General features: G+C 37.5%; 6 protein-coding genes across 8 annotated transcripts; 3 read left to right on the plus strand and 3 right to left on the minus strand.

The window, feature by feature from the left end:
* Positions 1–376: 376 nt before the first annotated feature.
* Positions 377–5312, plus strand: LOC111795985 (probable polygalacturonase). 2 transcript variants are annotated; one of them, XM_023678653.1, is made up of 6 exons: positions 378–952; positions 2307–2427; positions 2547–2573; positions 3583–3730; positions 4267–4337; positions 4511–5312. In XM_023678653.1, exons 1-6 carry the CDS (start codon positions 623–625, stop codon positions 5149–5151), a joined length of 1338 nt encoding a protein of 445 aa, XP_023534421.1. In that variant the 5' UTR covers positions 378–622; the 3' UTR covers positions 5152–5312. The 2 variants fall into 2 exon arrangements, with proteins under 2 accessions (XP_023534422.1, XP_023534421.1); XM_023678654.1 differs by lacking the exons at positions 3583–3730; positions 4267–4337 and adding an exon at positions 3258–3328 and having other exon boundaries at positions 377–952; positions 2547–2721.
* A 441-nt stretch (positions 5313–5753) lies between these two features.
* Positions 5754–8682, plus strand: LOC111796030 (KAT8 regulatory NSL complex subunit 3-like). Its single transcript, XM_023678721.1, has 6 exons — positions 5754–6009; positions 6637–6698; positions 6843–6975; positions 7382–7454; positions 7854–7919; positions 8333–8682. The coding sequence occupies exons 1-6, from the start codon at positions 5849–5851 to the stop codon at positions 8540–8542; spliced, it is 705 nt and encodes a 234-aa protein (XP_023534489.1). The 5' UTR covers positions 5754–5848; the 3' UTR covers positions 8543–8682.
* A 33-nt stretch (positions 8683–8715) lies between these two features.
* Positions 8716–9694, minus strand: LOC111796042 (keratin-associated protein 21-1-like). The gene is made up of 3 exons (XM_023678735.1): positions 9234–9694; positions 9088–9146; positions 8716–8939 (listed from the first exon to the last, which is right to left on the minus strand). The coding sequence occupies exons 1-2, from the start codon at positions 9640–9642 to the stop codon at positions 9094–9096; spliced, it is 462 nt and encodes a 153-aa protein (XP_023534503.1). The 5' UTR covers positions 9643–9694; the 3' UTR covers positions 8716–8939; positions 9088–9093.
* A 4258-nt stretch (positions 9695–13952) lies between these two features.
* Positions 13953–17483, minus strand: LOC111795978 (ruBisCO large subunit-binding protein subunit alpha). The gene is made up of 8 exons (XM_023678644.1): positions 17292–17483; positions 16861–17038; positions 16572–16693; positions 16241–16448; positions 15991–16136; positions 15580–15886; positions 14891–15342; positions 13953–14471 (listed from the first exon to the last, which is right to left on the minus strand). The coding sequence occupies exons 1-8, from the start codon at positions 17343–17345 to the stop codon at positions 14187–14189; spliced, it is 1752 nt and encodes a 583-aa protein (XP_023534412.1). The 5' UTR covers positions 17346–17483; the 3' UTR covers positions 13953–14186.
* Positions 17484–18768: 1285 nt separating this feature from the next.
* Positions 18769–19293, plus strand: LOC111795036 (transcription factor TCP7-like). The gene has a single exon (XM_023677261.1). It carries the CDS (start codon positions 18769–18771, stop codon positions 19291–19293), a length of 525 nt encoding a protein of 174 aa, XP_023533029.1.
* Positions 19294–20045: 752 nt separating this feature from the next.
* On the minus strand, positions 20046–27684 carry LOC111796014 (OTU domain-containing protein DDB_G0284757-like). Of its 2 annotated transcripts, none has more exons than XM_023678693.1 (12): positions 27603–27684; positions 26639–26750; positions 26165–26499; positions 25908–26068; positions 25234–25307; positions 25005–25059; positions 24694–24768; positions 24484–24557; positions 24328–24376; positions 24035–24119; positions 21192–21248; positions 20046–20447 (listed from the first exon to the last, which is right to left on the minus strand). In XM_023678693.1, the coding sequence occupies exons 3-12, from the start codon at positions 26481–26483 to the stop codon at positions 20383–20385; spliced, it is 1014 nt and encodes a 337-aa protein (XP_023534461.1). In that variant the 5' UTR covers positions 26484–26499; positions 26639–26750; positions 27603–27684; the 3' UTR covers positions 20046–20382. The 2 variants fall into 2 exon arrangements, with proteins under 2 accessions (XP_023534461.1, XP_023534462.1); XM_023678694.1 differs by lacking the exon at positions 27603–27684 and adding an exon at positions 27519–27590.
* Positions 27685–27886: the final 202 nt, after the last annotated feature.

Below are 27886 nucleotides of genomic sequence, written 5' to 3' on the forward strand. Positions count from 1 at the left end.
GTATGATATTGTTCACCCACTTTGAGTATAAGCTTTCATAGTTTTGCTCTCGAGTTTCTCAATAACCTTCCTAACGATCGAGAATGGCGATAGTTTTGCTCTCGAGTTTCTCAATAACCTTCCTAACAATCGAGAATGGCGATAGTATTCCTTAATTATAAATACGCTATTAAGAATTAGGAAGGTGTAAGATGAGAAAGAAGCCCAAGAATTGAGTTGGGCATTGGGCTTCAATTTATGGCCGTTGTGGGCTGGGCCCAATTTGGGCTTTTCGCTAAAACCAATCTGAAAGATTATAAAATTTTAGAGACGTTATTTGTAAAATTTGAGGAGGAACATTCTATTTTATAATTTTAAATTTTAATTTAAAAATGCGTTTCTTTTTCCTACAAACAATCAGCCGAGCTCTGATTCTCTGGTTACTGCTCTCTCTCTCTCTCTAACCCTTTCCATTAATTAACTTCTCCATTTCACACCATCCTTGGATTCTTCTCCGTGTCCTAACTCCCAGATCTACTCCCCCTTCTTCCCATCTTCTTCTTCTTCTTTAAAATCTTACTTAAATCCCTCAAAAAGCGTTTCTCCACTCTTTTCTCTTTGTTCTCTTTCCCATTTCTCCACCATGTTGCCGTTTTTCCTCTTCATTTTCATCTGCTTCGATGCTCTTTTGTCTTCTCCACTTGCCGCCGGCGAGCTCACTACCTGCTCCGGGATAGTCCCCATGAAGTACCGGAGCGATAAGATTTCCATTGCCGATTTTGGGGGTGTCGGCGATGGCCGTACATTGAACACTAGAGCGTTTCGAGCTGCGATTTATCGAATTCAGCATTTGAGAAGAAGAGGGGGTACTTTGCTTTACATTCCTCCTGGGGTTTACTTGACGGAGAGCTTTAATCTCACTAGCCATATGACTCTGTATCTTGCAAAAGACGCTGTTATCAAAGCTGTTCAGGTATATGATTCTCACTGAACTTCTTTGTTGTTTCTCTTATTTGTGATTCAGTAGTGTGGTTAGTATTGGTTGTTGTTGAATGAGAGAATTTCCCTGATTTTTCGCTGGTGATTCTCGTGCTTAGGGTTTCTTTTGTTTGGTGATTCTGATATTGAGCTTATTTTTGTCGGTGATTATGAATGGTTTCTAGATTAGGGGATTGAGATTTATCAGAATGAACGTGTGTTCTGGTGGGTGGGTATTCGATTGAGATGTGGCATGTGCATCCACTCTAAATTAATAACATTATATATATAATTATGATTGGACCTTCGACAGGCTGTTCTTTGTCGGATTCTGATGCTAAATTTTTATTAGAATGTGATCCCATTTTAGTTGATTGATCCGTTCAAAGTTCTGATTTGTTAATTTGTGATTATTATTTTGCTGATCTGGACATCAATTTCAAGCAACCAAAATTGGCTGTCCCATTGTTCTATGTCAAGACATCGGTTGATTCTTTTAACAAGGATGATGACAATGTTATTAGTTAGTTGTAGCACTTACTTAACTCAATCCATGTCTATTTCAGCTAGCAAACAGGCAGAAAGGATCTGTTTTAGGCAATCGGATCCTTTCCTTAATGTTCTTTTGTTTTTGGGAAATCTCACATCGGTTGGAGAGGAAAACAAAACATTACTTATAAGGGTGTGGAAACCTCTCCCTAGAAAACACGTTTTAAAACCGTGAGACTGACGACGATACGTAACAAGTCGAAGCAGACAATAGCTGCTAGTGGTGGGCTTGGACTCGTACAAATGGTATTAGAGCCAGGTTACCATACGAGGCACTAGTCGGAGTAGGACTAGACTATCTTCATAGTAGACGCGTTTTAAAACCATGAGGTTGATAGTGATATGTAATGAGCCAAAGCGGACAATATCTACTAGCGGTGGGCTTAGGCTATTACAGTTTTCCCCCCGAAGGAACTTTACCTATTTCTATAGTAGTTGAAGTAAAATGAGTGGAAATTATGTCAAGATTTTGAAATTAGAACTGTTATATGTTGTCAGTGTCTAAAATTTGACTCCTATATGATTACCCGCTTCCAATAAGCATTTTTTTTATTCTGGGTTTGTGTGCATGCCAATGGATGGTCAATTTAGTGAGTGCAAGATCTTTGGTCTAAGATTTTTCACCATTCGTGTTACTGTCTCCATCAACTTCTCGATGATGTAATTTTCTGCAGATGACGAGAATTGTCCGATCTTTTCATAAAATTTCTCTTTTTTTAAACTAGTTTAATCCTTCACTTTTATTGTTTTACTTTTGTATTAAGCTTTTGTATATTTTTTTTTCTCTGTTTGATGTCCAGGATTCTTCAAATTGGCCAGTGATCGAGCCGTTGCCATCATATGGAAGAGGGAGGGAGCGCCCTGGTGGAAGATATGTAAGCTTTATTCATGGAGATGGTGTTCATGATGTGGTGATCACTGGTATGAATCATCTAGCTCTTTTAAAATGTATATAAAGGCTATTGCAAACCTGGTTTACTTGTGTTGTTCTTGGAACAAAAGTATGTATATTAATAGCCCGAGTTAAATTGTTGTGGTAGGTGAGAATGGGACCATTGATGGCCAAGGTGATGTCTGGTGGAATATGTGGAGGACAAGGACTCTGATGTACACTAGGCCTAATCTTGTTGAATTTATCAATTCTCACAATATCATCATTTCCAACGTAATGTTCCTGAACTCTCCGTTTTGGAACATTCATCCAGTTTACTGCAGGTATGAATTGAAGTCGTTTTCAATCATGTTAATGTTCATCATATTTTCTACTTTTCTTCCAACCAAAAACACTTTTAACTTGTGAGATCCTATGTTGGTTGGAGAGGAGAACGAAACATTCGTGTGGAAACCTCTCCCTAGTAGACGCGTTTTAAAACTGAGGTTGATGACGATATGTAACGGGTCAAAGCGGATAATATCTATTAGGGTGGGCTTGGGCTGTCACAAATGGTATCAGAGCCAGTCACCGGGCAGTGTGCCAGCGAGGACGTTGTCCCCCAATGGAGGGTGGATTGGGAGATCCCACATTGGTTGGAGAGGGGAACGAAGCATTCCTTGTAAGGGTGTGAAAACCTCTCCCTAGCAGACGCGTTTTAAAACCGTGAGATTGACGGCGATACGTAACGAGTCAAAACGGATAATATCTACGTGCGGTTGGCTTGAGCTATTACATAACTCCTTGGGGGTAATATGAATCGTGTCTGCATCACAATGATATAGCTGTATCTTAATTTTTTTCTAATCTTCTGTTGCAGTAACGTTGTTGTCAGATATGTCACGATATTGGCTCCTCGTGATTCCCCGAACACCGATGGAATCGATCCAGGTGCATTTTCCGATCCTTCAGGACATATCATGTAGTTATTAGCTCCCCCACCCCCGCCCCTGGTCGACCTCTGGTTAAAATAATTGCTTATTACAAGTCATGTTCAAAGTTCTGATAACATTAGTTCTGTATATGCCTGAAAGTAACAAAACTTGTCAAACTGATGAACTCAGATTCAAGCAACAACGTCTGTATAGAAGATTCCTACATTTCAACTGGAGATGATCTTGTGGCTGTGAAGAGTGGATNCCAAGGTGATGTCTGGTGGAATATGTGGAGGACAAGGACTCTGATGTACACTAGGCCTAATCTTGTTGAATTTATCAATTCTCACAATATCATCATTTCCAACGTAATGTTCCTGAACTCTCCGTTTTGGAACATTCATCCAGTTTACTGCAGGTATGAATTGAAGTCGTTTTCAATCATGTTAATGTTCATCATATTTTCTACTTTTCTTCCAACCAAAAACACTTTTAACTTGTGAGATCCTATGTTGGTTGGAGAGGAGAACGAAACATTCGTGTGGAAACCTCTCCCTAGTAGACGCGTTTTAAAACTGAGGTTGATGACGATATGTAACGGGTCAAAGCGGATAATATCTATTAGGGTGGGCTTGGGCTGTCACAAATGGTATCAGAGCCAGTCACCGGGCAGTGTGCCAGCGAGGACGTTGTCCCCCAATGGAGGGTGGATTGGGAGATCCCACATTGGTTGGAGAGGGGAACGAAGCATTCCTTGTAAGGGTGTGAAAACCTCTCCCTAGCAGACGCGTTTTAAAACCGTGAGATTGACGGCGATACGTAACGAGTCAAAACGGATAATATCTACGTGCGGTTGGCTTGAGCTATTACATAACTCCTTGGGGGTAATATGAATCGTGTCTGCATCACAATGATATAGCTGTATCTTAATTTTTTTCTAATCTTCTGTTGCAGTAACGTTGTTGTCAGATATGTCACGATATTGGCTCCTCGTGATTCCCCGAACACCGATGGAATCGATCCAGGTGCATTTTCCGATCCTTCAGGACATATCATGTAGTTATTAGCTCCCCCACCCCCGCCCCTGGTCGACCTCTGGTTAAAATAATTGCTTATTACAAGTCATGTTCAAAGTTCTGATAACATTAGTTCTGTATATGCCTGAAAGTAACAAAACTTGTCAAACTGATGAACTCAGATTCAAGCAACAACGTCTGTATAGAAGATTCCTACATTTCAACTGGAGATGATCTTGTGGCTGTGAAGAGTGGATGGGATGAATATGGTATCGCTTACGGTCGTAGTAGTTACGACATTACCATCCGAAGAATATCGGGGTCAAGTCCATTTGCTGGAGTTGCTGTAGGAAGCGAAACCTCCGGTGGTGTGTCAAATGTATTAGCAGAACACCTAAGCTTATACGACATGGGAGTTGGTATCAACATCAAGACAAACATTGGAAGAGGAGGGTTCATAAAGAACATAACCATATCCGATGTCTACATGGAGAGTTCACGAAAGGGTCTAAAGATTGCGAGCGATACCGGAGATCATCCCGACGACAAGTTCGACCCAAACGCTCTTCCAATCGTCAAAGACATCACAATTAAAAACGTTTGGGGTGTGAATGTGCAGCAAGCAGGTTCTATATATGGCTTGAGGAACTCCCCATTTACTGGTATATGTCTTTCGAACATAAACCTTCGTGGCACAGCGAGACCGAGATCAGTACCGTGGACTTGCTCGTATGTAAGTGGTGCAGCTCTCTTGGTTAGTCCATGGCCATGCTCAGAGCTTACCAGCACACAGCAGGATGGTTTGTGCTCCAATAACTTCTAAACACATCTACTTTGTATATTTCGTTCTTTAAACCTATGAAATTTCGCTTCGTGTTTGTTGTAGCTATATCCCATTTCACCGGCAAAGGTCAATGGGGATTAAAAGAGATTAAATTACAAATTTGGTCTCAATGGATCGAAGAAAGTTTGTTTTAAAAGTTATAATTTATCCTTATACTTCGATAAAATCTCATAAATAGAGAGTCATTATTTGCACAATTATTTCGTCTATCATTGATATATCATATCAAAAAATTAAAAATAATAACGAGCAATAATTTTTTAACAGTAACGTATCACTAACGTATAATTTTTTTTTACGTAGATAAACATAGAAATAATCTATTAATGATTATTAGTTATATAAATAGGCGTGATTCTTTTAATTAAAAAATATATCATATTTATAAATTATTTATTTGTGTAATATATTTTAAAAAAGTTACCAACTTTCCGTACAAATTGTTCGTTGTCAATGTTGTCTTGTAGGTGGGCCTTCAGATCCATCTGAAAGCCCAATAAATAGACCTCATTTGGGCCTCAATGGGCCGCACGCCATAGGAGTGAAACTTTTGAACAACTGCCACTCCTTGTCGTTCCAAGTGCTGCTCTCTCAGTTTGGCGCCAAAGTTAGTTTTGCTCTCTGGGTTTATTAGGGTTCCGTTGATTTGGGGTTCAGTTTGTGGTTCTTCTTAGCGATGGCTTCTTCACCTCCTTCAAAACGCCGGCGTAAAAACCTCGCCATCGATGACGACTTTGAGACCTTACTTGCGACGTCTTCCTCGGTTAATAGATTGTCCCCTGTCGTCGTTTTCGCTCACGGTGCTGGTGCCCCTTCTTCTTCTGAATGGATGATCAGGCATTTCTCTTTTCTTTTTCGTTCGTCTTTCCATTTTCTCCGATGATTTCTTTCTCGTTCTCGCTCTGCCCCTTTTTGTCTCTCCTCTTTTTGTTTTGGAGTTTTCTGTTGTTGATGAACTGCGAGAACTGGGGAGCGATGGTACTGAGAATGTAGGTTTAATTTGGAATGAAATTGGGTGTGATTTCGTTTCAGTGTTGTTAATTATACGTAATTGAAATTTTAAGTAGCAAATACTTATAAGGATAGTTGTTCCTTGAGCTTTGGCTAATACAGTTTTCTGGCCTTGAGTGTTGCTCTGTATGGTTCCTCTTTAAGCGTTCATGTGTTTTTATCTTAGAGATTGATGATCTTCCTCACTCATTTGAAGGGTAGAATTCTTTTTCGGATGGTGAAATTGGGAAATCTTGTCTGGAAATTCCCGCTGAATTTGTTATCCCCATTGAGTAGCATAAGCAAGCTTGTTACCATGTTATCTATTTTTCTGCATTTTACGATGTTTCCTAAGCCATTTTCGACCTCTTATTTGAGATTCAAATCCTTGCAGTATGGTTTGATTTATCCTGTAAAACATTTTTGACCAATTAGTTGACTTATGAAGACTTAAAATTTCTTGATTTCATCCAGATGGAAAGATGTGTTAGGCAAGGCACTACATGCTGTTGATGTTGTCACCTTTGACTATCCGTGTGAGTACTTACCATTTAACAATACATTGATATAGATATAGGACTATATACCTTTTTCGATGTTACTAGGCCTTGGAACATGATGAACTTGAAATTTGGCTGTCTCTTTCAATTATCTTTTAAAATTTTGAATTGACTTGACAGACATTTCTGGTGGAAGGAAGCCTCCTCCCAAGGCTGAAAAATTGGTTCCATACCATGTAGAAATTGTCAAAAGGACTATTGCAAAGTACCCTGGGCACCCTTTAATTTTGGCTGGTAAATCTATGGGTTCGAGGTAATAATTTTGCTTCTTTGCTTGAAATTATCCGTCTGGAATTCTGCTTAGCGTCTTCATAAGTATGAAATTTTCAAATATTTTCGAAGCATATTGTCATTGGTGAGCTATAAATGGAACAAACTTCTCCTCAAGTGATCTTTTTTTAACAAGATTTAAAAAGAAAAAAAAAATGTTCACAGATAGCCTATGCAAACGAATGAAAATATTTGAGGTGATTTTTAGGACCGATTCATTTTTTGCTTATTCCGACTTTTTTGAATAATTTGAGGCTCTTTTATTTTTATTTTTTTATTTTTATAAAACCATGAACATTCAACTGCATAGATGATAGTCACAATAAAACTTCATAATTTGAGATTTTCTGTTCGGTAAATATGGTTTTTACTTATTTTATTATTCGCAGAGTAAGTTGCATGGTAGCTTGTGAGGAAGACATTCATGCTTCTGCAATAATTTGCTTGGGCTATCCCTTGAAGGTTTGAGACTATTTATGCATATCAGATTGAAAAATCCTTCAGGCTTTAGGGTAAATAAACATCTCTTGTTATGGTTTCTTTTGCAAGTTGTAGATGGCTATCTATCAAGTATATACACTGTCAGTTATGGTCATACCAAACTTGGGACAACCTTACCTTTCTCATAAGAAACTTGAATGAGTAAATAAACTTGACCTTTTAGTTCAGATATGCAATAAGTGAGTGATAGATGACTAGTATATGTTGGATATGGACTCATACCTCAAATTAAGTGTTTGCGAACTTTATGGGTTTGAAAAACCTCTGCGGGTAGGAATGACAATGAAGGTGACATTTTCCATTGTACAATGGAAGCTTATAGCTTCTGCCAATTAATCAGATAAAGTTGCATGTTTTTAGGGCTTGAAAGGGGATGTCCGAGACCAGACGCTACTGCAAGTTACCATTCCTATCATGTTTGTACAGGTACATCCTCTTTACAACTTACCTCAACAACTAAACAATGTAAGTTGCAATATTTTCCTCTTGAAGAACTTGAGCATCACTCAAGTGGTTAAGACATGTATCTTCTATTAGTCAGTCGTTCGAATCCCCCCTGGGGTCCACATCTTTTTGAACACAAAATATTCTCTTTTGAAAGATATGATGCATAACCCACACCTTCTATGGCAAAGTAATAACATATCGGTAGATCTACTCTGGTTTCATGAGGGAACGTTAATTTATGGGCCACCTTGAGTTGGATACAAGTTTGCTTTTTCACACCTATTAATGATAGAATGTTAAGGGATCATAGACATTCATAGACACTTGAGAGATTCGATTGAAGTTCAATCACATCGTTGTGCAGTCTTTAACATCATAATTTTGCCATTCAGGGTAGCAGGGATGCTCTGTGTCCTTTAGAGAAGCTGGAGGATATTCGGAAGAGGATGAAATCAATTAGTGGGTTACATGTGATTGATGGTGGTGACCACTCTTTCCATATCTCAAAGAAGTACCTTCAAGGCAAGGGTTCGAATAAAGATGAATCCGAAAATGTAGCTGCTCAGTCACTTGCTACTTTTGTCTCTGGATGTCTTAGATAGCTCTAGCTAAGCTTTTTTGGCTGTACAAATTTGTGTTTTTAGACGTTACTTTGTAATATAAAACGGTCGTAATGTCAAGCATATAATTTTGTCATCTGACATTATGTATCTCGTTTTATTGCGTATCAGATTTATGTCCATATATATATATATATATATTATAGCAAGCAAAATTTAAACATATGCATTTTATATTGATAGTAAGGATAGCAATACAGAAACTTTATTTGGAAGAAGGAAAATGAGATAAAGTAGGGTGTCTTATAAATTGTCTTATTTATTTTAGGCGTCACTCGAATACTTAGTAGTAGGAGTAGCAGTAGCAGTTTAGATGCATTCTCTGATTCCCTTCCCTTCAATCTAGTAAGTACCCTTCCACTTCCTCCTTCTTCCAATTCTGCAAATACAATCAAAACAATGATAAATAGTTATTCTTTTCAACCAATCCTATGAGTTCAACCGTAACAATTCATATGAGCGTTGAAGCAATCAAACACTTGGTGAATTCTATTTCGACCCGACATAAAAAAAAAGAACGAACTTGCCTTCCTTTAGTGCTGACCTCTGCGACAATCGTCGTCACTGTCACTGTTGTCGCTGTGGTCAGAGAAGGCATCCTTTATCTTATTCAAGAAACCCCCTTCTTTATTTTTGTGATGTCCCTTCTTCCTCGACCCTCCAGCCTTGCAGTGCCCGACATTGGGACTGGCTGGCTGGCAGTGGCCGACGTTGGGATTGGCTGGCTGGCAGTGTCCGACATTGGGATTGGCTGGCATGCACTGGCCGTGCCCCCCCGCAGGACCGTGCCCGTGACCCCCCGCCTGACCGTGGTCGTGACCCCCCGCCGGACCGTGCCCGTGCCCGTGCCCGTGACCCCCCGCTGGACCGCAGCCGTGACCCCCCGACGGACCGTGGCCGTGACCTCCCGACGGACCGTGGCCGTGACCCCACGCCGGACCGTGGCCGTGACCCCCCGCCGGACCGCAGCCGTGACCCCCCGCCGGACCGTGGCCGTGATGGTGTTGGTGTTCCTGATGGCATTGGTCGTGCCTCTGGTGGTGGCTGCGGTCAGCCGGTTTGTTGCATTGCAAAGACGCCATGGATGCAAAGATTAGAATGAGGTGACTGCAATTCAAACACCTGGTTAGGACCCCTTTTATAGTCCTCAAAAGTGGGAATGGATGTGATTCCCACTTTTATATTCAACTTCCTCATTTGTTTTAATCATAATAATAAAAGAAACAAAACTTTTATGATTCCTTTTTCTTTTGACTAATCCATCAACGAATATGTTCTGTTTTTACATTATCCTATTGCCCAATGGAAATAGTGATTCTGTTTTTACATTATCCTATTGCCCAATGGAAATAGTGATTCTGTTTTTACATTATCCTATTGCCCAATGGAAATAGTGATTCTGTTTTTACATTATCCTATTGCCCAATGGAAATAGTGATTCTGTTTTTACATTATCCTATTGCCCAATGGAAATAGTGATTCTGTTTTTACATTATCCTATTGCCCAATGGAAATAGTGATTCTGTTTTTACATTATCCTATTGCCCAATGGAAATAGTGATTCTGTTTTTACATTATCCTATTGCCCAATGGAAATAGTGATTCTGTTTTTACATTATCCTATTGCCCAATGGAAATAGTGATTCTGTTTTTACATTATCTGGAAATGACACTATTATACATTAGGATTTATACTCAATTCAAATAATACTTCCTACTTTAAACAATTTTTCCAAAATTATATTAATTATAAAAATGTATATTTTTTCTTACTACATCTTCAAATATTTTTCTTAATTAATTCAAAATATGTTTCAAGTCCATCTAAATTTAAATTGCTTATTATTATTATTTTAACCACTTTTAATTATTTTAAATAAATTTACTTTAAATATTGGTTTTTGGACGTGCTTATAAAACTTAAATTAATTTTTATTTAAAAGGTATTTTTTCAAACAGACCAATACTACTTTAGCTCACATAATAAATTTTAAAATGGACTATTTTGTATTTAAAATCAATGAATTGTGAAGTTGATTAATGGAACGGTAATTAAGGTTAATATTAAAAAGAAAGAGATAAGACAGAAAAAATAAATCTTGCTTTGAAGAGGAAATCAGATTCTTTTTATTTATTTATTTATTTATTTATTTATTTTAGCGTAAGAATAAAAGATGAGCTGTTTTATCAAAATTGAAGTGACATTTAAAATTTGGGAAAATGTCTCTTTTATGCTTCGTGCGTTAATTCCTCCAAAATAATTGAGAATTTATTATTTTATTAAATATGAATGTAATAAGCTTGGGTTTACATCATATATTAAAGAGACATAAAATCATATAATATATGGTAAGAAAAAAATATCCACACCCAAAGATATAACTTTTTTTATTTATGAACTCAGATTCTTACGATAAACCGAGTTAATTGTTAGGGTTAGATTTGATTGGGTTATTTGGATTAGATTTGATTTAGTCATCCAATTTGCTTTTGTATTCCATAACCATATATAATAGCCAATTTTATTTTTTTATAGTTCTTATTCTTATGATCTTTTCTGTTCCAAACATTTGGGATGTCATGCCCTAAACTAGCCAAGTTAAAACTAGAAACAGCAGTCTTCTACATGTGTCATAATAAAAGTATGTCGATGCAGAGTTCATTTGTGCAGCCTGCGATTCTAAAATTTGATGGGTACTATGATCATTCGACATGGGTAAAGCGTGCACATTTGCAAGCTCTTCAGAAGGAGTTTGAAAAGCTTCACATGAAGGCAGGAGAATCTATAAATGAGTATTTTGCTCGTACCCTTAGCATAGCCAACAAATAAATGGTGAGAACAAAGGAGATGTTGAGTAGTTGAAAAGCTTCACATGAAGGCAGGAGATGTTGATTATATTGTGTGTTCCATTCAAGAGTCGAAGGATATAACAATCTTAACCATTGATGAGTTGCAAAGCAGTCTGCTTGTGCATGAACAACGCATGGGTTCTCACGTTGAAGAAGAAGACGCCTTGAAGATCACTCATGGTGAACAATCTGGAGGAAGGAGTCAGGTCGTGGAAGCTTTAGAGGCAGAGGAAGGGGACGAGGCAGACAAACCTTCAACAAGGCCATAGTAGAGAAGGATCAAAGCAAGGAGAAAGAGGCAAACTATGAAGAGATGTTGGTGATGGCTTATGTGAATATGAATAAGGCCAATAAAGAAGATATGTGGTTCCTTGACTCGGGATTAGCAATCCCGAGTGTGGGAAGAAGAATATTTTTCAGATTTTGATTGGAAGTTTCAGAGATTCAGTGAAGCTGGGCAGCAACTCTGTACGTAACAGGAAAGGGTAATGTACGACTGCAAGTGAATGAAATCATATCTGCTTTAGGGAAATTGCAAGCAAAGGGGCTAGCATTTTATTTCAAAATGTAACGTGCAAGGTGTTTCATCCTGAGAGAGGCTTAATCATGAGACAAAGATGTCTTTGAATTGAATGATTGAATGTTCATACTGCGTGCTATATCTCTCAACCGTTCAAACTCAATTGAAACTTATGGGGAGAAGTGTTTTCAAGGTCTCCGTCGTACACTTCTTGCTCCAATTCCTATCGCCATAGTCGGAGAAGTAGAAGGGACCCAAGTCCTTCCCCTATCATTCCACTAACCCTTCCAGGAGAAGGAGCCGTTCAAGTTAGGAGGATCAAGTTAAGAGGATGGAAGAATTCCTTCCCCTATCATTCCACTCACCGTTCCAGGAGAAGGAGCCGTTCAAGTTAGAAGGATGGAAGAATGGAGCCGTTCAAGTTAGGAGGATCAAGTTAGGAGGATGGAAGAATTAATTCACAAGAATGTTGAAGAAAGACAACTCTGAAGAGACTAAATTAGAAATACAGAGGTGAATAGAGGAAGGTCGCAAGGAGATGTTTGATGACGTTGATGTGCATCTTGAGAAAAAGAAAGAGGCCGCTCTTACTGCTGCAAGACAAAAAGAACTAAGCTAGATGATAAGAGTTTGAGTTGCGTGGAGTTAACGAAGTCAAAAGCTTACTGACTAAAATAATGGAGAGGAAAATATTTCCTCTGGCTCCTCTTTGGCTAAAGCAAGCTCTTCTAACTCGAATAAGGTGAGGAATAGGAGACCACCAGTCTGGATGAGAGACTATGCAATAGGAGAAGATTTTTGTGAAGAAGATGATGAAGTTCACTCGACCATGTTTACCACTATTGATCCTGTAAACTTTGAAGACGCATTGATCTAAAGACGCATTGAAGAGTGAGAAATGGAGGCAAGAGGGCGAGAAGAAAGTTGGAGTACATATTGATTTAAAGAGCATTAAAGAGTTAAAGGACGGGTTGAAGAGTGAGAAATGGAGGCAAGAGGGCAAAAAGAAGGTTGGAGTAAAATGGAAAGAGTAGAACTGGAAGTTTGTTATGAACTCTTTAGATTTGATTAAGTTAGTTGAATTAGATTTGATTTACCATTCAAAATTTCTCGAAATTAATTAATTATTATTTGAAACAAGATAAAAAAAAAAAAAAAAAAAAAAAAAAAAAAAAAAAAAAAAAAAAAAAAAAANCAATACCCAAAACCTCTTTAATTGAGAATCAAATGCTTTAAGTTAGATTGCCATGAACTTATGTAGGTGTGATTTAAGATAAGAACTAAAATATAATTCAAATCCAATATTCTTACACTAAAAGTTAAAAAGATAACTTATATTTTTTTATATTTAAAAAATTAAAATAAAATAAAGTATACAAAATTCGGAAACAAAATATCTTCTACTAATCTACGAGTAAAATGGTATAGTATACAAGATAATTTGTCTTTGAATGTTTGATTTGGTTCTTCAGAATGTTTGATTTGGTTCTTGATTTGGTTCTTCATCAACCATGTAACACTCTAACTATATGCATAAATAATGTCTTTATACGTAAAACATCAATCCTAACTATATACTTAAATAATGTCTTTATATGTATAAACATCAACCGTGTAACACTTTAACATCTTATAGGTATCTTGTATATAACACTTTAACTACGCCTAATTCTTTGCAACACGGCATCCAACTCATTTCATCATCCATTGTAGTTGAATTATCCAATCCTCCACTTGTAGGGTATTGTTAATAAAAGTGAATATCTATATCAGTTCAAGCTCAGGGCTAACCGATTTTGTCCTTCATCACTAGCCAATTTTGTTCCTCATCTTACTCATTGTATATTGCTACTAGCCTCATTTGTGGGACTATGCGTCTATATTAGTCCCAGCCTCCCAGCCTCCCCCATCAAGGGTCATTTTAGCAACTAAAAATCCTGACCCTTGATTTTTGGAGATCATTGAAGTCCAAGAGTAAGAAACAGGGTCGGTTAATCTATACACTAAAATGCACACAGCCGATTCATCAAAATTATTTCTTTCCAATGAAAAAACACAAACTTGATGAAATTGATTTCAGTGATCTTACAATATCTAATGCAAGTTTCCAGAACCGTTCAAAAAAAGCGCATTCACATACAGAGTTCCATCTTCTCTTATTGTCTCGCCGTTTCCAATGAACACGCGCCGCCAGAAGCTACTCATCATATCTGGTGTCTGTCCTACAAATGAAGATGATGATGATTCTCAGGAATTTTAAACGGTAAGGCCTTGTGGTGCAGCGATGGGTGCCTTGGGCTTGGGCTTTTCAACTACAATGGCCTGTGTGGTTAGGACCATGCCAGCAACTGAAGCCGCATTCTGCAATGCACATCTTGTCACCTTGGCTGGGTCAATCACACCGGCCTCTACCAGATTCTCGTACTTGTCTGTCATTGCGTTATACCCAATTTCCCATTCACTCGACTTGATCTTCTCCACCACTACTTCCCCTTCAACTCCAGCGTTTTGGGCAATTAAGGATGCCGGTGCTACCAGCGCCTGCGTACAAAAAATACTAGTTTACAACAAAATGCCAAACACGCCAGAACCAAGTAGCACTTCCAGGAATTCCTTAAAAGCAAGTGGAATGCTTAGATATGATTACAATGAAGGCACAACACAACCCAACCAATCATCTCCATTAAGTGACCAAATTACCTACACCACTGGTTGGGATGATCTTCTGGACACAACTAGAAAGTTCAGGGTTTTTAATTTTCTGTTCATAAAACCTATAACCAACTCCCAATTACTAAGCATGTTTTTCATCACTCTCAACAGATTTTTGTCCTCAAAACTTGCCTTAAGAAAGTAGATCACAAAGACAAAACAAAGAAACTACTAGGTTTAAATGGTTTTTATAAGGTTAGTTTTCAAAAACCAAGTGATTATCAAATAGAAGCCTCAAATTCTAATACCTTTTGGATAATATCAGCACCTAGCTTCTCTTCCGCATCTTCAAGCTTGTCCTTGATTGCAGGGACAAGAGTAGAGAGATGAACCAGTGCAGTACCACCACCAGGTACAATCCCTTCCTCTATGGCAGCAAAAGTTGCATTCTTTGCATCCTCAATACGGAGCTTCCGGTCCTCAAGTTCAGTCTCTGTCGCAGCTCCAACCTTAATGACGGCAACACCACCAGATAATTTGGCAATTCTTTCAGCCAGTTTCTCAGTGTCATAAACAGAATCCGTCTCAGCCAATTCCTTCTTTAGCTGTGCAATCCTTGCTTGTAGCTCATCTTTTGAAGCAGCATCAGCAATGATGGTGGTAGTGTCCTTCGAGATGGTCACTTTTCGGGCCAAACCAAGCTGTTCAATTGTAGTATTTTCTACAAGCAATCCAAGATCACTGGCTTGAAATTCAGCACCTGAAATCAACATGAAAGCACGTAAGATTTATAAATAACTTCCCTAATATGAACTTTTGATTTAAACAATGCAACTTCACATGCTTGGTTGAGATAGCGAATTCACGAATACAGAGAATAAAGAAACAATTATGCCATCAACTGAACAAGTAAATCCAACAAGAGATCTCAAATGTGTTAGCATTTAAACAGATGAAACATGTAGTTGCCCACTATAACTTTAAGACTTGAGATTACCTGTCAAAATGGCAATGTCTTGGAGCATAGCCTTTCTCCTTTCCCCAAATCCTGGAGCTTTAATGGCAGCAACATTTAGAATACCCCGCAACTTGTTCACAACAAGTGTAGCCAAAGCTTCACCAGTAATATCCTCTGCAATAATGAGCAAAGGAGCTCTCAATTGCGTGGTTTTCTCCAATATAGGGATTATATCCTTTATTGCAGAAATTTTCTGATCTGTAATTAACACTCGTGCATTCTCAAATTCAGCAATTAACTTCTCAGGGTTTGTGACAAACTGAGGAGAAATGTAGCCTCTATCAATCTGCAAAGCAAAAAACAAAATGAAGACAGAATAGAGTTAAAACATGTATATGACTAAAAATTGGATCAAAAAATATAATTTACTAAACAGAAAAAACTACACACCGCCATCCCTTCTTCAACTTCCACAGTGGTCTCAAAGGAAGATGATGACTCAATGGACAAGACACCATCGGGCCCCACTTTTTCAATGGCATCAGCGATCATGGACCCTATCAGCTCGTCATTTCCAGCAGAGATAGAGGCAACGGCTACACAGAATTAAAACAAAACGCAGATCATCAATTAGTGAAAAAAAAATGGTCAGAAATAAGAAGTTCCACACTAAGGCCATTCGGGAAATGGAAAGCAATACCTTTGATATCATCTCTGCCTTCAATAGCCCTAGCCTTCTTCTCAAGCTCTTCAATCAATCCTTGCACTGTCTTGTCAATTCCTCTCTTCAGTGATACTGGATTTGCTCCGGAAGTAACATTCAGAAGGCCTAGTTTGATAATCTCCCTCGCCAGGACTGAGGCAGTCGTTGTCCCATCACCAGCAGAGTCATTAGTTTTACTTGCGACCTTCATGACAGATAGAATGCTTGTTAATGTTCAATGGCCGATAGATGAGAAGCTTTTGCATCATAACAGATCAAATATATATGGCATTAGTATATAAAAAGGTCCAGGGTACAAAAGACCAACCTCCCTAATTAGAGCTGCACCAGCATTCTCCATGGGATCAGGCAACTCAATTGCACGAGCAATAGTCACACCATCATTTACTACTTTGGGACTGCCGAACTCATCCAGCACAACATTCCTCCCTTCAAATACAAAGGTCGCAAGTTTTTCATTATGTTATGAACCAAATTGAACAGTGTCTTGTATAGATTTCAACAGCGGAAATATCTACGCAAGGCGGGATAACGAGGAGCACAGTAAAGAAATTCAATGCTAACTAATTCATAAATCAAAAGAACCAGAAAGTTACCCCTGGGTCCAAGAGTCAGACCGACTGCATTGGCAAGCTTATCAATCCCAGACTGAAGTGCAGTCCTAGAACTCTGGTCGAACGCTATATCCTTTGCAGTAGCTCTCACAACAAATCTGCTACCCGCTTGTCTGTAATTCACCCTGTTACTCTGCGGTTGATTCACCTTCCTCAAGCTCTGCATCATTAGACAAATGCAGCGTAAGCTACCGGAAATGGCACAGTCCTCCCACTCCCCACATTTTAAAAGATTAAAGAACCCACCCTCAGCTCATCTATCATAGCTAATTACACAAAACTTCTAGCTAGAATGCCAGGTACGTAGAAAAATGAACGAAAGCTACAAACTATTTAGAATACGGAGTAATGAGAGCTATTGCTCTAGAGTCCAGAGTCCGAGGAAGAAATGAGAAAAGAAGTGGAAGCAGTACCTTCTGGGAAGAACAAAGAATGGATGCGGAAGAAATTGCATTCGCAGACGCCATTTTCCGGTAGCAAAGCTCGGAGGTTTTAGTTCCGGTAGAGCTGGCTGGGTTTTGGGATAAGGTGTGTAAGCAAAAGGATGAACGTAATGAATGAATTTAGGGTTTGATTTTATTGTTGGGTTGGACGTTCCAGAAGATTCTTCTTCTTCCAGAACCGTTGAGGCTATTCCAGGATTAGTTTTGTTACGATACGGCCCAAATGTGATTTTAACAAGAAATGTTCCGTACAGTGCGCACTCATGGCGCTATTTAAGCTTTCAAGGCTTTCGTATTGCTAACCTGCACCTTATTTAACAAACATGGGCCTATTGGGCCTATTGGGCCTTTGGCTCCCTTCCACGAAATCCATTTCAGCCCAAAACAATAAGTCCAATCCTCAATTATTCAAAATCAAATAAATGAAAAAAAAAATAAATAATAAGACTGAACTTACCTTCAACTACCTTGTCATTTCAACTAATGGATCACTCCGAACTTCTATCGTCTTTTGCAATAGAGTTGTTTGAGTTTGATAGATTATTTTCAGGTCCGTTATCTGTTTAACATACTTATACTGAAAAGTAAAAATCTCATTTCAATCTTGTATTTAAGTAGGCTCGAGAAGGGTAGACTCGCAGCTTCACTCCCCGCCAATTATTGGAGTGATGCAAGCCAAACCTCGATTAAAAAAAACCAGAATATAGAATATGAGCTTCGGACCTCGAGAAAACGAGTGGATGTATTAACCACTCAGCTAAGCATAAATTGAAGTTTGTTAAAATCGTATAGCAGTTTAAAAAGATTAGAACAAAAACTTACAAGAGAAGAATCCAAACGTAGGTTGACATATATATATAAAGCTATATAAAATACCAAATTTGAATCATCCGTTTCCAAGTCAAAACAACCCTAATTGACTCTTCATGTGAATGATTGATATTGGAGAGTAGATTTGAGCCAAGAAAGAGCCTTCACAGCACAACTCACACATTCCATTTCTTGCCACCCAGTTTTGGTAAGAACATTACTATCACCAACCTGCCTAACAAAGTACTTTCAACCAAATCAATTTCCCTTAATTAATTAATTACATTTCTATCATTTAATCAATTTGTATTAACACCAATACAACTTTCAATCCTGAGAAAAAAAACTTGGGGTTATTATGCAGATATGTACTGCTACAATGGCATTACTAAGCCAAGAAGAAATTCAATTCTTATAATACATTAATCGAAATTGAAATCTCTGAAAAGGAAAGTCCAAAAATTTGCACAAAAACACCTGATTTTCTAAGTTATAACACAACTAATGACACCGTTATAAGCTTTTGGTAACGCAAACGTTTGCACGTGCGTGCGCACACAACGGAGATTTATATAAACCCTAAAAGGACATTACATTGAATCCTCATGTGTTTGGGAAAACTTCTCTAAAAGGATTCATGGGTTCAAAAAACATGAGAGTCAAGAAGGCTACATCTAACTCCCCAAGAAGTGTACCAAATGCCTCAGAGTCTAAGCCCATCCCTTCCAAAGCTCTGAAAGATCGCCATGCCAAGGTTCAGGGGCGCGATCGACGTATCCGCCTTCCACCATTGTGTGCAGCTCGGGTATTTCAGCTAACTCGCGAGCTTGGAAATAAAACAGATGGGCAGACTGTAGAGTGGCTGTTGAAGAAGGCTGAGCCATCAATTATAGCTATAACTGGTAAAGATATTGCCTCTGCTGCTCCAGAGTTACATGGCTGCAAGCCTTCTGATCCATCTTCATCTACTACTACTACTACTACAGCAAAAACTTTGGATGGAAACAACTATGCATTCCCAACTGTTGATGAGCAGGTACCTTTGCCAAATTATGAATTTGACTTGGTCTCGGATTTTGAGATGGAACTTTTTGCTCGTCATTTCAACACTCTTCAAGAAGTACCAGAAAACTCCGAGAGAGAAGCCGAGGACGACGACTGAGATTTAGATGAATGGCAGTTTATGGAATGTGATCTATATAAATGGTATCTCTAAATGGACCATTGATGAATATGAAGTATGAACAGAGTATTTTCTATTAAAAGAAGAACAATAAAAAGAAAGAAAGAAAAAAAAAGAATGGTTGTTTTGTTCTTACTTTGTCATCAATGGAAAAGAGCTCAATTCATGGGCAGACGCCTCTGGTTTTGTAATAGGCCGTCATAATGCTAGGGCTTTTGTAGCTCCTGATTCTTTGTTTCAGAAATTATCACCACTGATCAACACATCACCTGATATCTTATCACCAAAAGTGACCATTTTCAATCCTACTCCGCTAATTATTGGATCAATTTTTGGGTATGGTGTCCTTTTCCATAACGACTCAATGATAGTTTAGAATTTTCTTCTTTAAAGATAGAGATAATGCATTAAGATGGTCAATTTCCACAAGCTATCCTTTTCTCCCTTGAAATGAGTTTGAAAACAAACCCATTTTTCAAACAAACCCTAACATGTTATATATGTTTCTTCCAATGGATCACATGGGGACCTATTTTGCGGAGTCAAATTGACCCACATACACCTGAAGGAGAGGCTAAAATGAGACCATTCTTGTCATGGGAGCTGTACAAGAGTGCAAATAATAGCTTCTTGTTGTCTAAAAGGAAGTTTGAGGAGAGGAAAACTTAATGAATGGGAACATCAAAGAGAGTAGGTAAGAGAGGCAGAGAAATAGCCTGCACTACACATAATGAACGGAAACTTGGAGCAAATTGGAAGCAGAAAATAGCATAACATAATTAGCATTTACTCAAAGCACTTGAAAACAAAGTGCGAGATTACAATTGAAGTTACTAGAACCCCAAAAAAATGAGGGGGAAAACAAAATATTCCCGGCAAATGTTAGAGATGCACACATTAATCAAAAAGCATGGCGGCATTTCTGTATTTCACATAATTTTTCCCACAGGGGAAAGAAACCTAGCGAGTAAGAGCAATTAAATGCAGAACTCTTACGGATCCAATTAGGATTGATGTATCCATACAACTTTCTGTGATTAGCAATATTGAAAATTGCTAATTGTTCCGTCATTCCAGATGCTCGTTTTGAAGCATCCACCATCTATTGTTCCTCGTCTCAAACATGGGTACATCTGGAGAAAACCAAATATAATGCAAAAGGTTCTATTGGCTTTACAAACAGTGTGCACGAGAAGGAATCAATTTTCCATACAGATAACAAATACCAGCAACATTAAAAACTTCGTAGATTGGCTGTTTCTGAATACTAGGGGAGGCAAGGAGAGGGGAAGGGGAGAGTACTAAGGAATCATAAAGCTTGTTTTTCATGCTAAATTAAGGACTTTAGTTTTCAGTGAAAACTTCATCAACCACCGTTAGATAATGATCATTTCACCCAAAGTCAAATGGAAAAAGTGCCTTTCCGAGGTAATCTTTAATAAGGATACCATTTAGTTGACAAGATTATGAGGATAACTATGTAAGATGTGCTGGAAGATGTTAAAGCAGCGCATCTTGCCGGCTTCTTCACAAGCCAATGAGTTCCTTCTTGAATCGTGACAAATGTCAGTTTATTCACACAAGAATCGCTTTAAGACTTTGAAATATCATACAATCGTGCTGAGCAAGATATTAGGCATAAACATAGAACTAATGAAAGACAATACTTCAGGAAAGATGGGGCATAAAGATCTCATCAAGCCCACCAGTTCTGATGAAATTCACATAAAGACTAAACACCTCTAATACTTGACGGATTAATTATCATATGGTCAATGAAAGGTGCAGAAGGATCCAACAATTTAAGAGTCCCATTGCCGTTGACAAAGAAGTAAATGAAATAGTCAATTATCAAACTAAAGATAGTGAGAGCTCACCTCCTTCAGGATATATTGAGTTATAGTGCACTTCTGCCCAAAAGCTCAAGCAAATAACTGCAAGTCAAAAGTCCAATTAGAAAATCTTTTCAATAATAATAAAAGAGCATGAAGGAGAAAAATAAGATAACTTGAACATTATGTGATATGAACCAAGAGACATCGATCATACAATATGCTTCAATATATTGTATTTCACCCAAAATTTATCACATGAAACTTCATTCTTCTTCAATGTGGCATGAATTGAAATATCTTTTGATAATTTCAACAATATTTTCTTCACATCTTCATTGAAGCATATTGTATGATCGATGTCTCTTGGTTCATATCATTATGACTTGTCTATATTCGACATTTACATGTCTTTTCATATCCATATATCCCTCAACATTTCCACAATTGCTAAGTTTAAAGCTACAAAGTACTCTTAAACTCAACATTTAGGCCATTTAACAATGAAAATAAAACATATAACTTTTCTAAGTAGCTGAATGGGTTTTGAAAAAGAAAGGGGAAAAAAAACTGATTGAGAGGAATTTGAGCATGATTGATTGCTCATGTGGGGTAATGGAATTAAACACTCGGTAGTAGCTGCACATTACTGATCAAACAATACGTAGCCACTTTAAAGTATATATAGCAATCAATGGCTTCAGGTTCTAATGGTAAATTTCGTACTTGTTAATATAACTGTGCATGCATTCCTATCAGGGGGAACTAGAGGGTGATTTGAAGTTGCTCGTTTTCGATGGAAAGTATATGTTACACCCAGCACTATGTTAAGAGAGAAGCATGCTCAGACGATGAAGGGGTGAAATTTCAGCTTTCTTCCACAAATAGGTCATTAATGAACGAATGCATGAATGAGGGTGATGTCTAAAAGAACCTTTCAGGTGAAAGTGTTAGCTAAGTAAATGAGGGGATACTGAATTGAAAGCCTTAGCTTCCAGAAGCTAAGCTATTGATAGAAATAAGCCAACAGAGTCGCTAATAGAGAACCCAAGCACCTGATGAATTCTAAAGGAACATGAATAAAGTCCTTCACATCCCCAACGCCAAAGGAAATATTCAGACTCGGTATTATGGAAATGTTCTGAACGAATGGTATACAAGAGCGTACATTAAGCCAACAAGACTGGAGTAGGAATACAGATGAGTGAAGAGGGAAGCTGAATGGGTGGAGTTGGTGACAACAATAAACAATAAGCGTGAGGAAATGCCCATTTTTATAGGAGGAGAGGACCCAAACTATTGTTTTGAGATAGAGGTATTTTGTGGTTCACGGATTCCTGGAGGCTAAAAAACCTCTCGGCGGCAGTGATTAGCTTTAATGCCGATGCCTTAACATGATATTAATGGATAGAAACCAGGAGAAGTCTTGCTAGCCAGCTGAAACCCAGAGGCAAGCTTTTCTATTCAAGTCCAATATACATGGGGAAGTTGTCTGAATAAGTTTACACAATTAAATGAGGAATGTAATGAATCATAAAAAACCTTTTGAGATGTAAGTTGCATCAGCGTCAGACTTAGTAACTAATCTTGAATCATCGGTTTGTTGCTCATTCAAACATGGCAGAGTACCGTAACTTTGTCTAAGAATTTTGAAGAACTGCAAGATACTCATTTGAGCTACCTGCCTCAAAGGAATCAATGCTAATGATGAGTTTCTGATGAGAAACCAATTGAGAGTACTTTCTCCAAATTGGTGCTGCCTTCTTCAAGAGAGCAGTGATGATGAGGATTATACTCTTCATTTAGTCTCCTTTCACGGGCTATCTTCAGTACAATATCCTCCACAATTTTGGTTCTCAAGTTGCTTCTCTAGAAGAATAAAGCGTGTATCCTCCTAACTTTGACTCACCAATAAGTTTAAAAAGAAAGCTGAAGCACCTGTGTTGGACGATATTTGTGCTGTGCTTTTCATTCAGACTGAGAGTTACTAGAAGAGCTCTCTAGGGAAAAAGGATCAACCACTAGACCTTATTGCTTTTTTATTCCACTTCTTGGAGTTTTCCTTTTGGTTTGTTCCAAGTTCTTCTTTATTTATTATATATATGCCAGTTATTGGCAATTGGAAGGTTTTTATACAATCCTTAGGCTAATGGGGTTTCCCACGTCTTTTGTACATTTCATTATTAACATGCATCATGCTTCAACAAGCTTCACACTTTTGGTTTCTGCGACTGTTTATTATAAAAGAAAAAAAAACTTCCGTTAAGATATCCCTATCATTTTGTAAGAACAAGATCTTTCCTCCATCAAAGGGATCAACAGATTTAGGATACTAGCACCAGGGTTGGACATAGTGGCATTGATACTACGTTTCAAGAAAGTGAATAAAAACCCCCTTGTTCCACCAACCTACTAACCTAGAATATTATAGGTTAAAACACCATTTAACCCAAAAACTTAAGTTAATGAGTTAAAGAAAATATAGTCTAATATAAATGCTTTAAAACTCTCCCTCTCTTGTAGGCTTGAAATTTGCACAAGACTTGACAAGTAGTTATCAATATCAACTAGAGAGGAAATGGCATTACCGGCTTTGAACATAAGACATCTTGCTCTAATGCCATATTAAATCACCATTGAACTCAAAACCTTAACTTAAATAGCTACACTAAATTTAATCTTCTGTCAACATTTTAACATGGCATATTCTAAGTTCCCGACCACTACAGGTCTAAAATCAACTGAAAGTTATGTGTTTCATATAATCTTCACATGTATAGGTTGAGAGTTCACATGGAAAATCTATGCTCAGAAAATGTCATTTGTTAAATACTCAATGACTTATTATTAAATATTAGGAAGTCAAAACGATAGAAAGTGGAACGTACCTCTTTTGGACCTTTCAATATTAGGAAGAATCTCGATGTAGCAGGTATCTTTGAATGATGTAATCATGAAAATTTTAACACCATACTGCACCACAGCACAACATATATTAGGATTTGTGACAAATTATTTACATTGCCGTCTTGGCAGAAGGCTTGCACGTCCTACAAGTAGATGCTAAAATCGTTACTTAGCATGCATTTAGTTGCTGAATGTATACAATATAAGGCTGAATCATGATTTATAATGTTGTTGCCGACTAATACTACAATAATAGCTTGTTGCCCATACATACCGTATCTGCAGCAGCCTGCAGAGTGACATGATCTCCCCACTCTCCACTCCTATGCAGAACCAAAAGAAATCCCAAGACCAAAGAGTCCAGTTAGACATCCTACCAGTCAAACAATCAAGGAGAAAAAACATATCGCAAAATGTATCAGATAAGTACTTCGACATTTTCTCCAGATAGTCAGTGTAGGCCATGGGAACATATCCTTCGTATATCTCTGGATATGACTTTAGCTGAGAGTTCAAACATTTCATTATAACAAACTTCAACACTAAAAAAAAAATAAAAGCTATAAAATTATAGCACAAAAATAAAAGTCTGAAGCAACGTATAAATATAAATACTCCATATAAATATAAAAGTCAGAACCTGATTAACAACTTGCTCCCTCACAAAATTATGGTGCTCAGGAGTTCGATAAATTTGATCCGATAGGGCACGAAACTGGAAACAAAATTTAAATAAGGATACATGTTCCAGAAAGAATAAATAGAGCCATCAAAAGTAATTAATAGGTATTACTATTAGCACCAGGAATTCAAATTACTAAAGTAACAGATAAAACTAAAGATATCTAAAATCATGACAGTGGTCACATAGTACTATAATATGAGACAAAAGTTTGCACCAACGAGACCATAGCAGACAAAACTTAAGATGATACAGTAAGAAGAGATAACCTGGCAGTTACCATCTCCTTGCACTTTCATCTCGATCAAATCATATAGCTGCAGTCTAAGGGGGGAAGGAGCAGAATAGTTCAGCATTATAGCACTAAACATTAGCATGTCATGTTCTTGCTAAGCTACAACAAATAACTGTCACTATCCGAAGTTAGAGACGTGCATGTGTGAGAGTGAGCTGGGGACAGGCAGGAAAAGGGGCATCAGACGAACATAGAAACACCACCTGTCCAATAGCCTTTGATGATCTAAAGCTTCTTCATCAACAGAAGGAATTTCTCCATTAATTCTTGGAACGTGCTACAAAAACTCAGATTAAGCACTAAAAACATTGAGTATATTCCATGGACCATTTTAGCAAGTAGTCAGAAAACCAGAAGCCATAGTAGTACATGAACCATCCCAATTGTCATGAAGGTACATGCATCATCTCCAATTGCCACTTTCAAATTCTCAATTCCACTAACACCATAGTTTAAGAGCCTTGGCCAAAGAGCTATTGAAGAAAACATAACCTTAAAAGTACAAATTTTAAAAAGAAAGAAAGAACGAAAATAAAACAAAAAAATTGTGTGTACTTCAACTACACTTTTATCTACATCCTAGCTTTTATTAACTCTTAACAATAGGATGACAAGATTACTTTTTCACAAGCAAACAAAATAAAATATATATATATATATATATTTAAAATTAAAAATAAAAAAAAGATTTCAACAGAAGGGCTAAACTACGACAGATAAACATGAGAACCAGGAGAGATTTCTAATAATCTGACCGATGCAAGGAAGGTTCCTCCCAGAAATACAATTAACTGGGAAATCAACCACCCTCAGCTGAAGATATATGCACGGCATCTCATAGCACTTAAGTAAGAGCTCTCATTCATGAGAAACTTACAGGAATTGAGACCATCTGATTCAATCTTTTGCCCACTTCTCCATCAAGGGCATACTCATCAGTCAGCTCTAAAGAATATGACCAGTCATCCCCACTGTAGGATGTCTCGTCAGGGATAGTACATGAACTATCATCTTCCTCTTCCAGATCATTATTATGCTCTGAAAAACACATACTAATTTTAAAATTAGAGAATAGAAGCCAGGCATATAACCTCGAATATGTTCTACTAAAATTTTAATTTCGATGGCACATACCTGAACTATAGCTGTTTATGGATAGACTAAGCCAATCTTGCGGACACGCGGAAAGTTGTAAATTTTCTAACCCTTCAACAAAGGATACAGGCTCTGTGATCGCAAGCTGTGAGAGTTCTTGGAGGGTTTGAGCAATAAGCTCATTACTTTCTATGTTGCATGCCTTGTCATAATTATCTACATCAAAACATTGTCCTTGATAGTATTGTATCTCATTATGAGAAACGTTTCCACAATATCCGTAATTAGAAAATGGGTCTCCATCAAAGAGTTCAAGGCCCCATCGAACAACATCAGGATCTTGCTCGTGAGTAATCATCTCAAAATAAAAATTCCTAAATCAGAATGAACCATTGAATTACACACACACACAAAAAAAAAACAAAATATTAAATAAGAAATACCTTTTCCCACTAATTTCCTCCAATAAATCAAAGAATGCTATTTTCCACATTTCAGAACTTAGAGTTGTACCTGTAATGAGCACCCCCCGGAAGTGCAAATAGAGATTTGTCTAACAGAAAGCAGAGAAATACAAAGTCATCCTTCTGTTTATTGGAGCAGAAATTTTAACGTGGCCTTCAACCTGCAGAAAGTCGTTTGTTAATATTTCATGTCAACAACAAAAAAAAAAAAAAAAAAAAAAAAAAAAAAAAAAAAAAANAAAAAACCGACTAAAAACCCAATCTACTAACACAGTTACAGATGTAACATTTATATGCAGAAAACTAATCCAAGTAACGAGCAATTCAATTACTACATTGAGGTGAGAGTGAGTTAGATAACACAATAAGGAGCTCAGAAATAGGTTCCGTACAATCGACGATTTGAAGATTATAATTAAGGCGTGAGAGAGTTGTGACATTATCTGCATCGATCCTCTAATCAACACATTTTAAATATTCACAGGACTCATAAACAGTTACAGCAGCCACAATAGACAAATTCTCCAGCACATTCATTCATTGTGAAATAACAGATAGAATTGGAAAAGTAGGCTCAAACTCACAGAAGTTCATCACTTAAAATTAGAATAGACGAAATTAACGGAAGAAGAAAAAGGAATCTAGAGGAAACGTAGCCAAAGCAATTGATAACCAAGAAGGAACAAGAAGAAAATAAAATAAAAAAAACGATAAAAGAAAAGAGAAGTAACACAGTCACTGTATCATGTTCAGGACAAAATTATCCACAATCCATCATTGCTCCGGAGTTGCTCTGATTTTAAGCTAAAAGTGTCTTGAACATGATTCTTTCTCAAGTGAAGTAACTGATATCCTCGCATTTTGTTAGCAACCAAACGCTCCAATATGAGCAATCGAAGCGAAACCGCGAAAAATAGAGAGAATCTTACCATTCGCGGGAGACAGTATGAGATTCAGAAAAAGAAAGTAGAAGATAATGAATTAGGGAAAAACGGATAGCATTGCACATTCACCTTCGATTGGATCGAGATAGAACAAAGATGCTCCAAGTTCCATCGCTGTACAGAGTGTGTTTCGCGAAGTGGAATCCAAAAAAAATAAATCATATAAATATTTTATATAATATATATATATATATACACGACGTTGAACACGGGTTCGAAATGCCACGTAGATAACATTAGCGGTCAAAAGAAGAAAAAAAGAAAAGACCGACCATTCACATCCTTCGCCCTTCCTCACTATTTCTTTTTTCTTCTTTTTTTCTTTTAATTACAAAACATGACAAACATCTTTA

The sequence above is a fragment of the Cucurbita pepo genome, chromosome LG05, assembly GCF_002806865.2.
Source record: "Cucurbita pepo subsp. pepo cultivar mu-cu-16 chromosome LG05, ASM280686v2, whole genome shotgun sequence".
In the NCBI taxonomy this organism is placed as follows: Eukaryota; Viridiplantae; Streptophyta; class Magnoliopsida; order Cucurbitales; family Cucurbitaceae; genus Cucurbita; species Cucurbita pepo.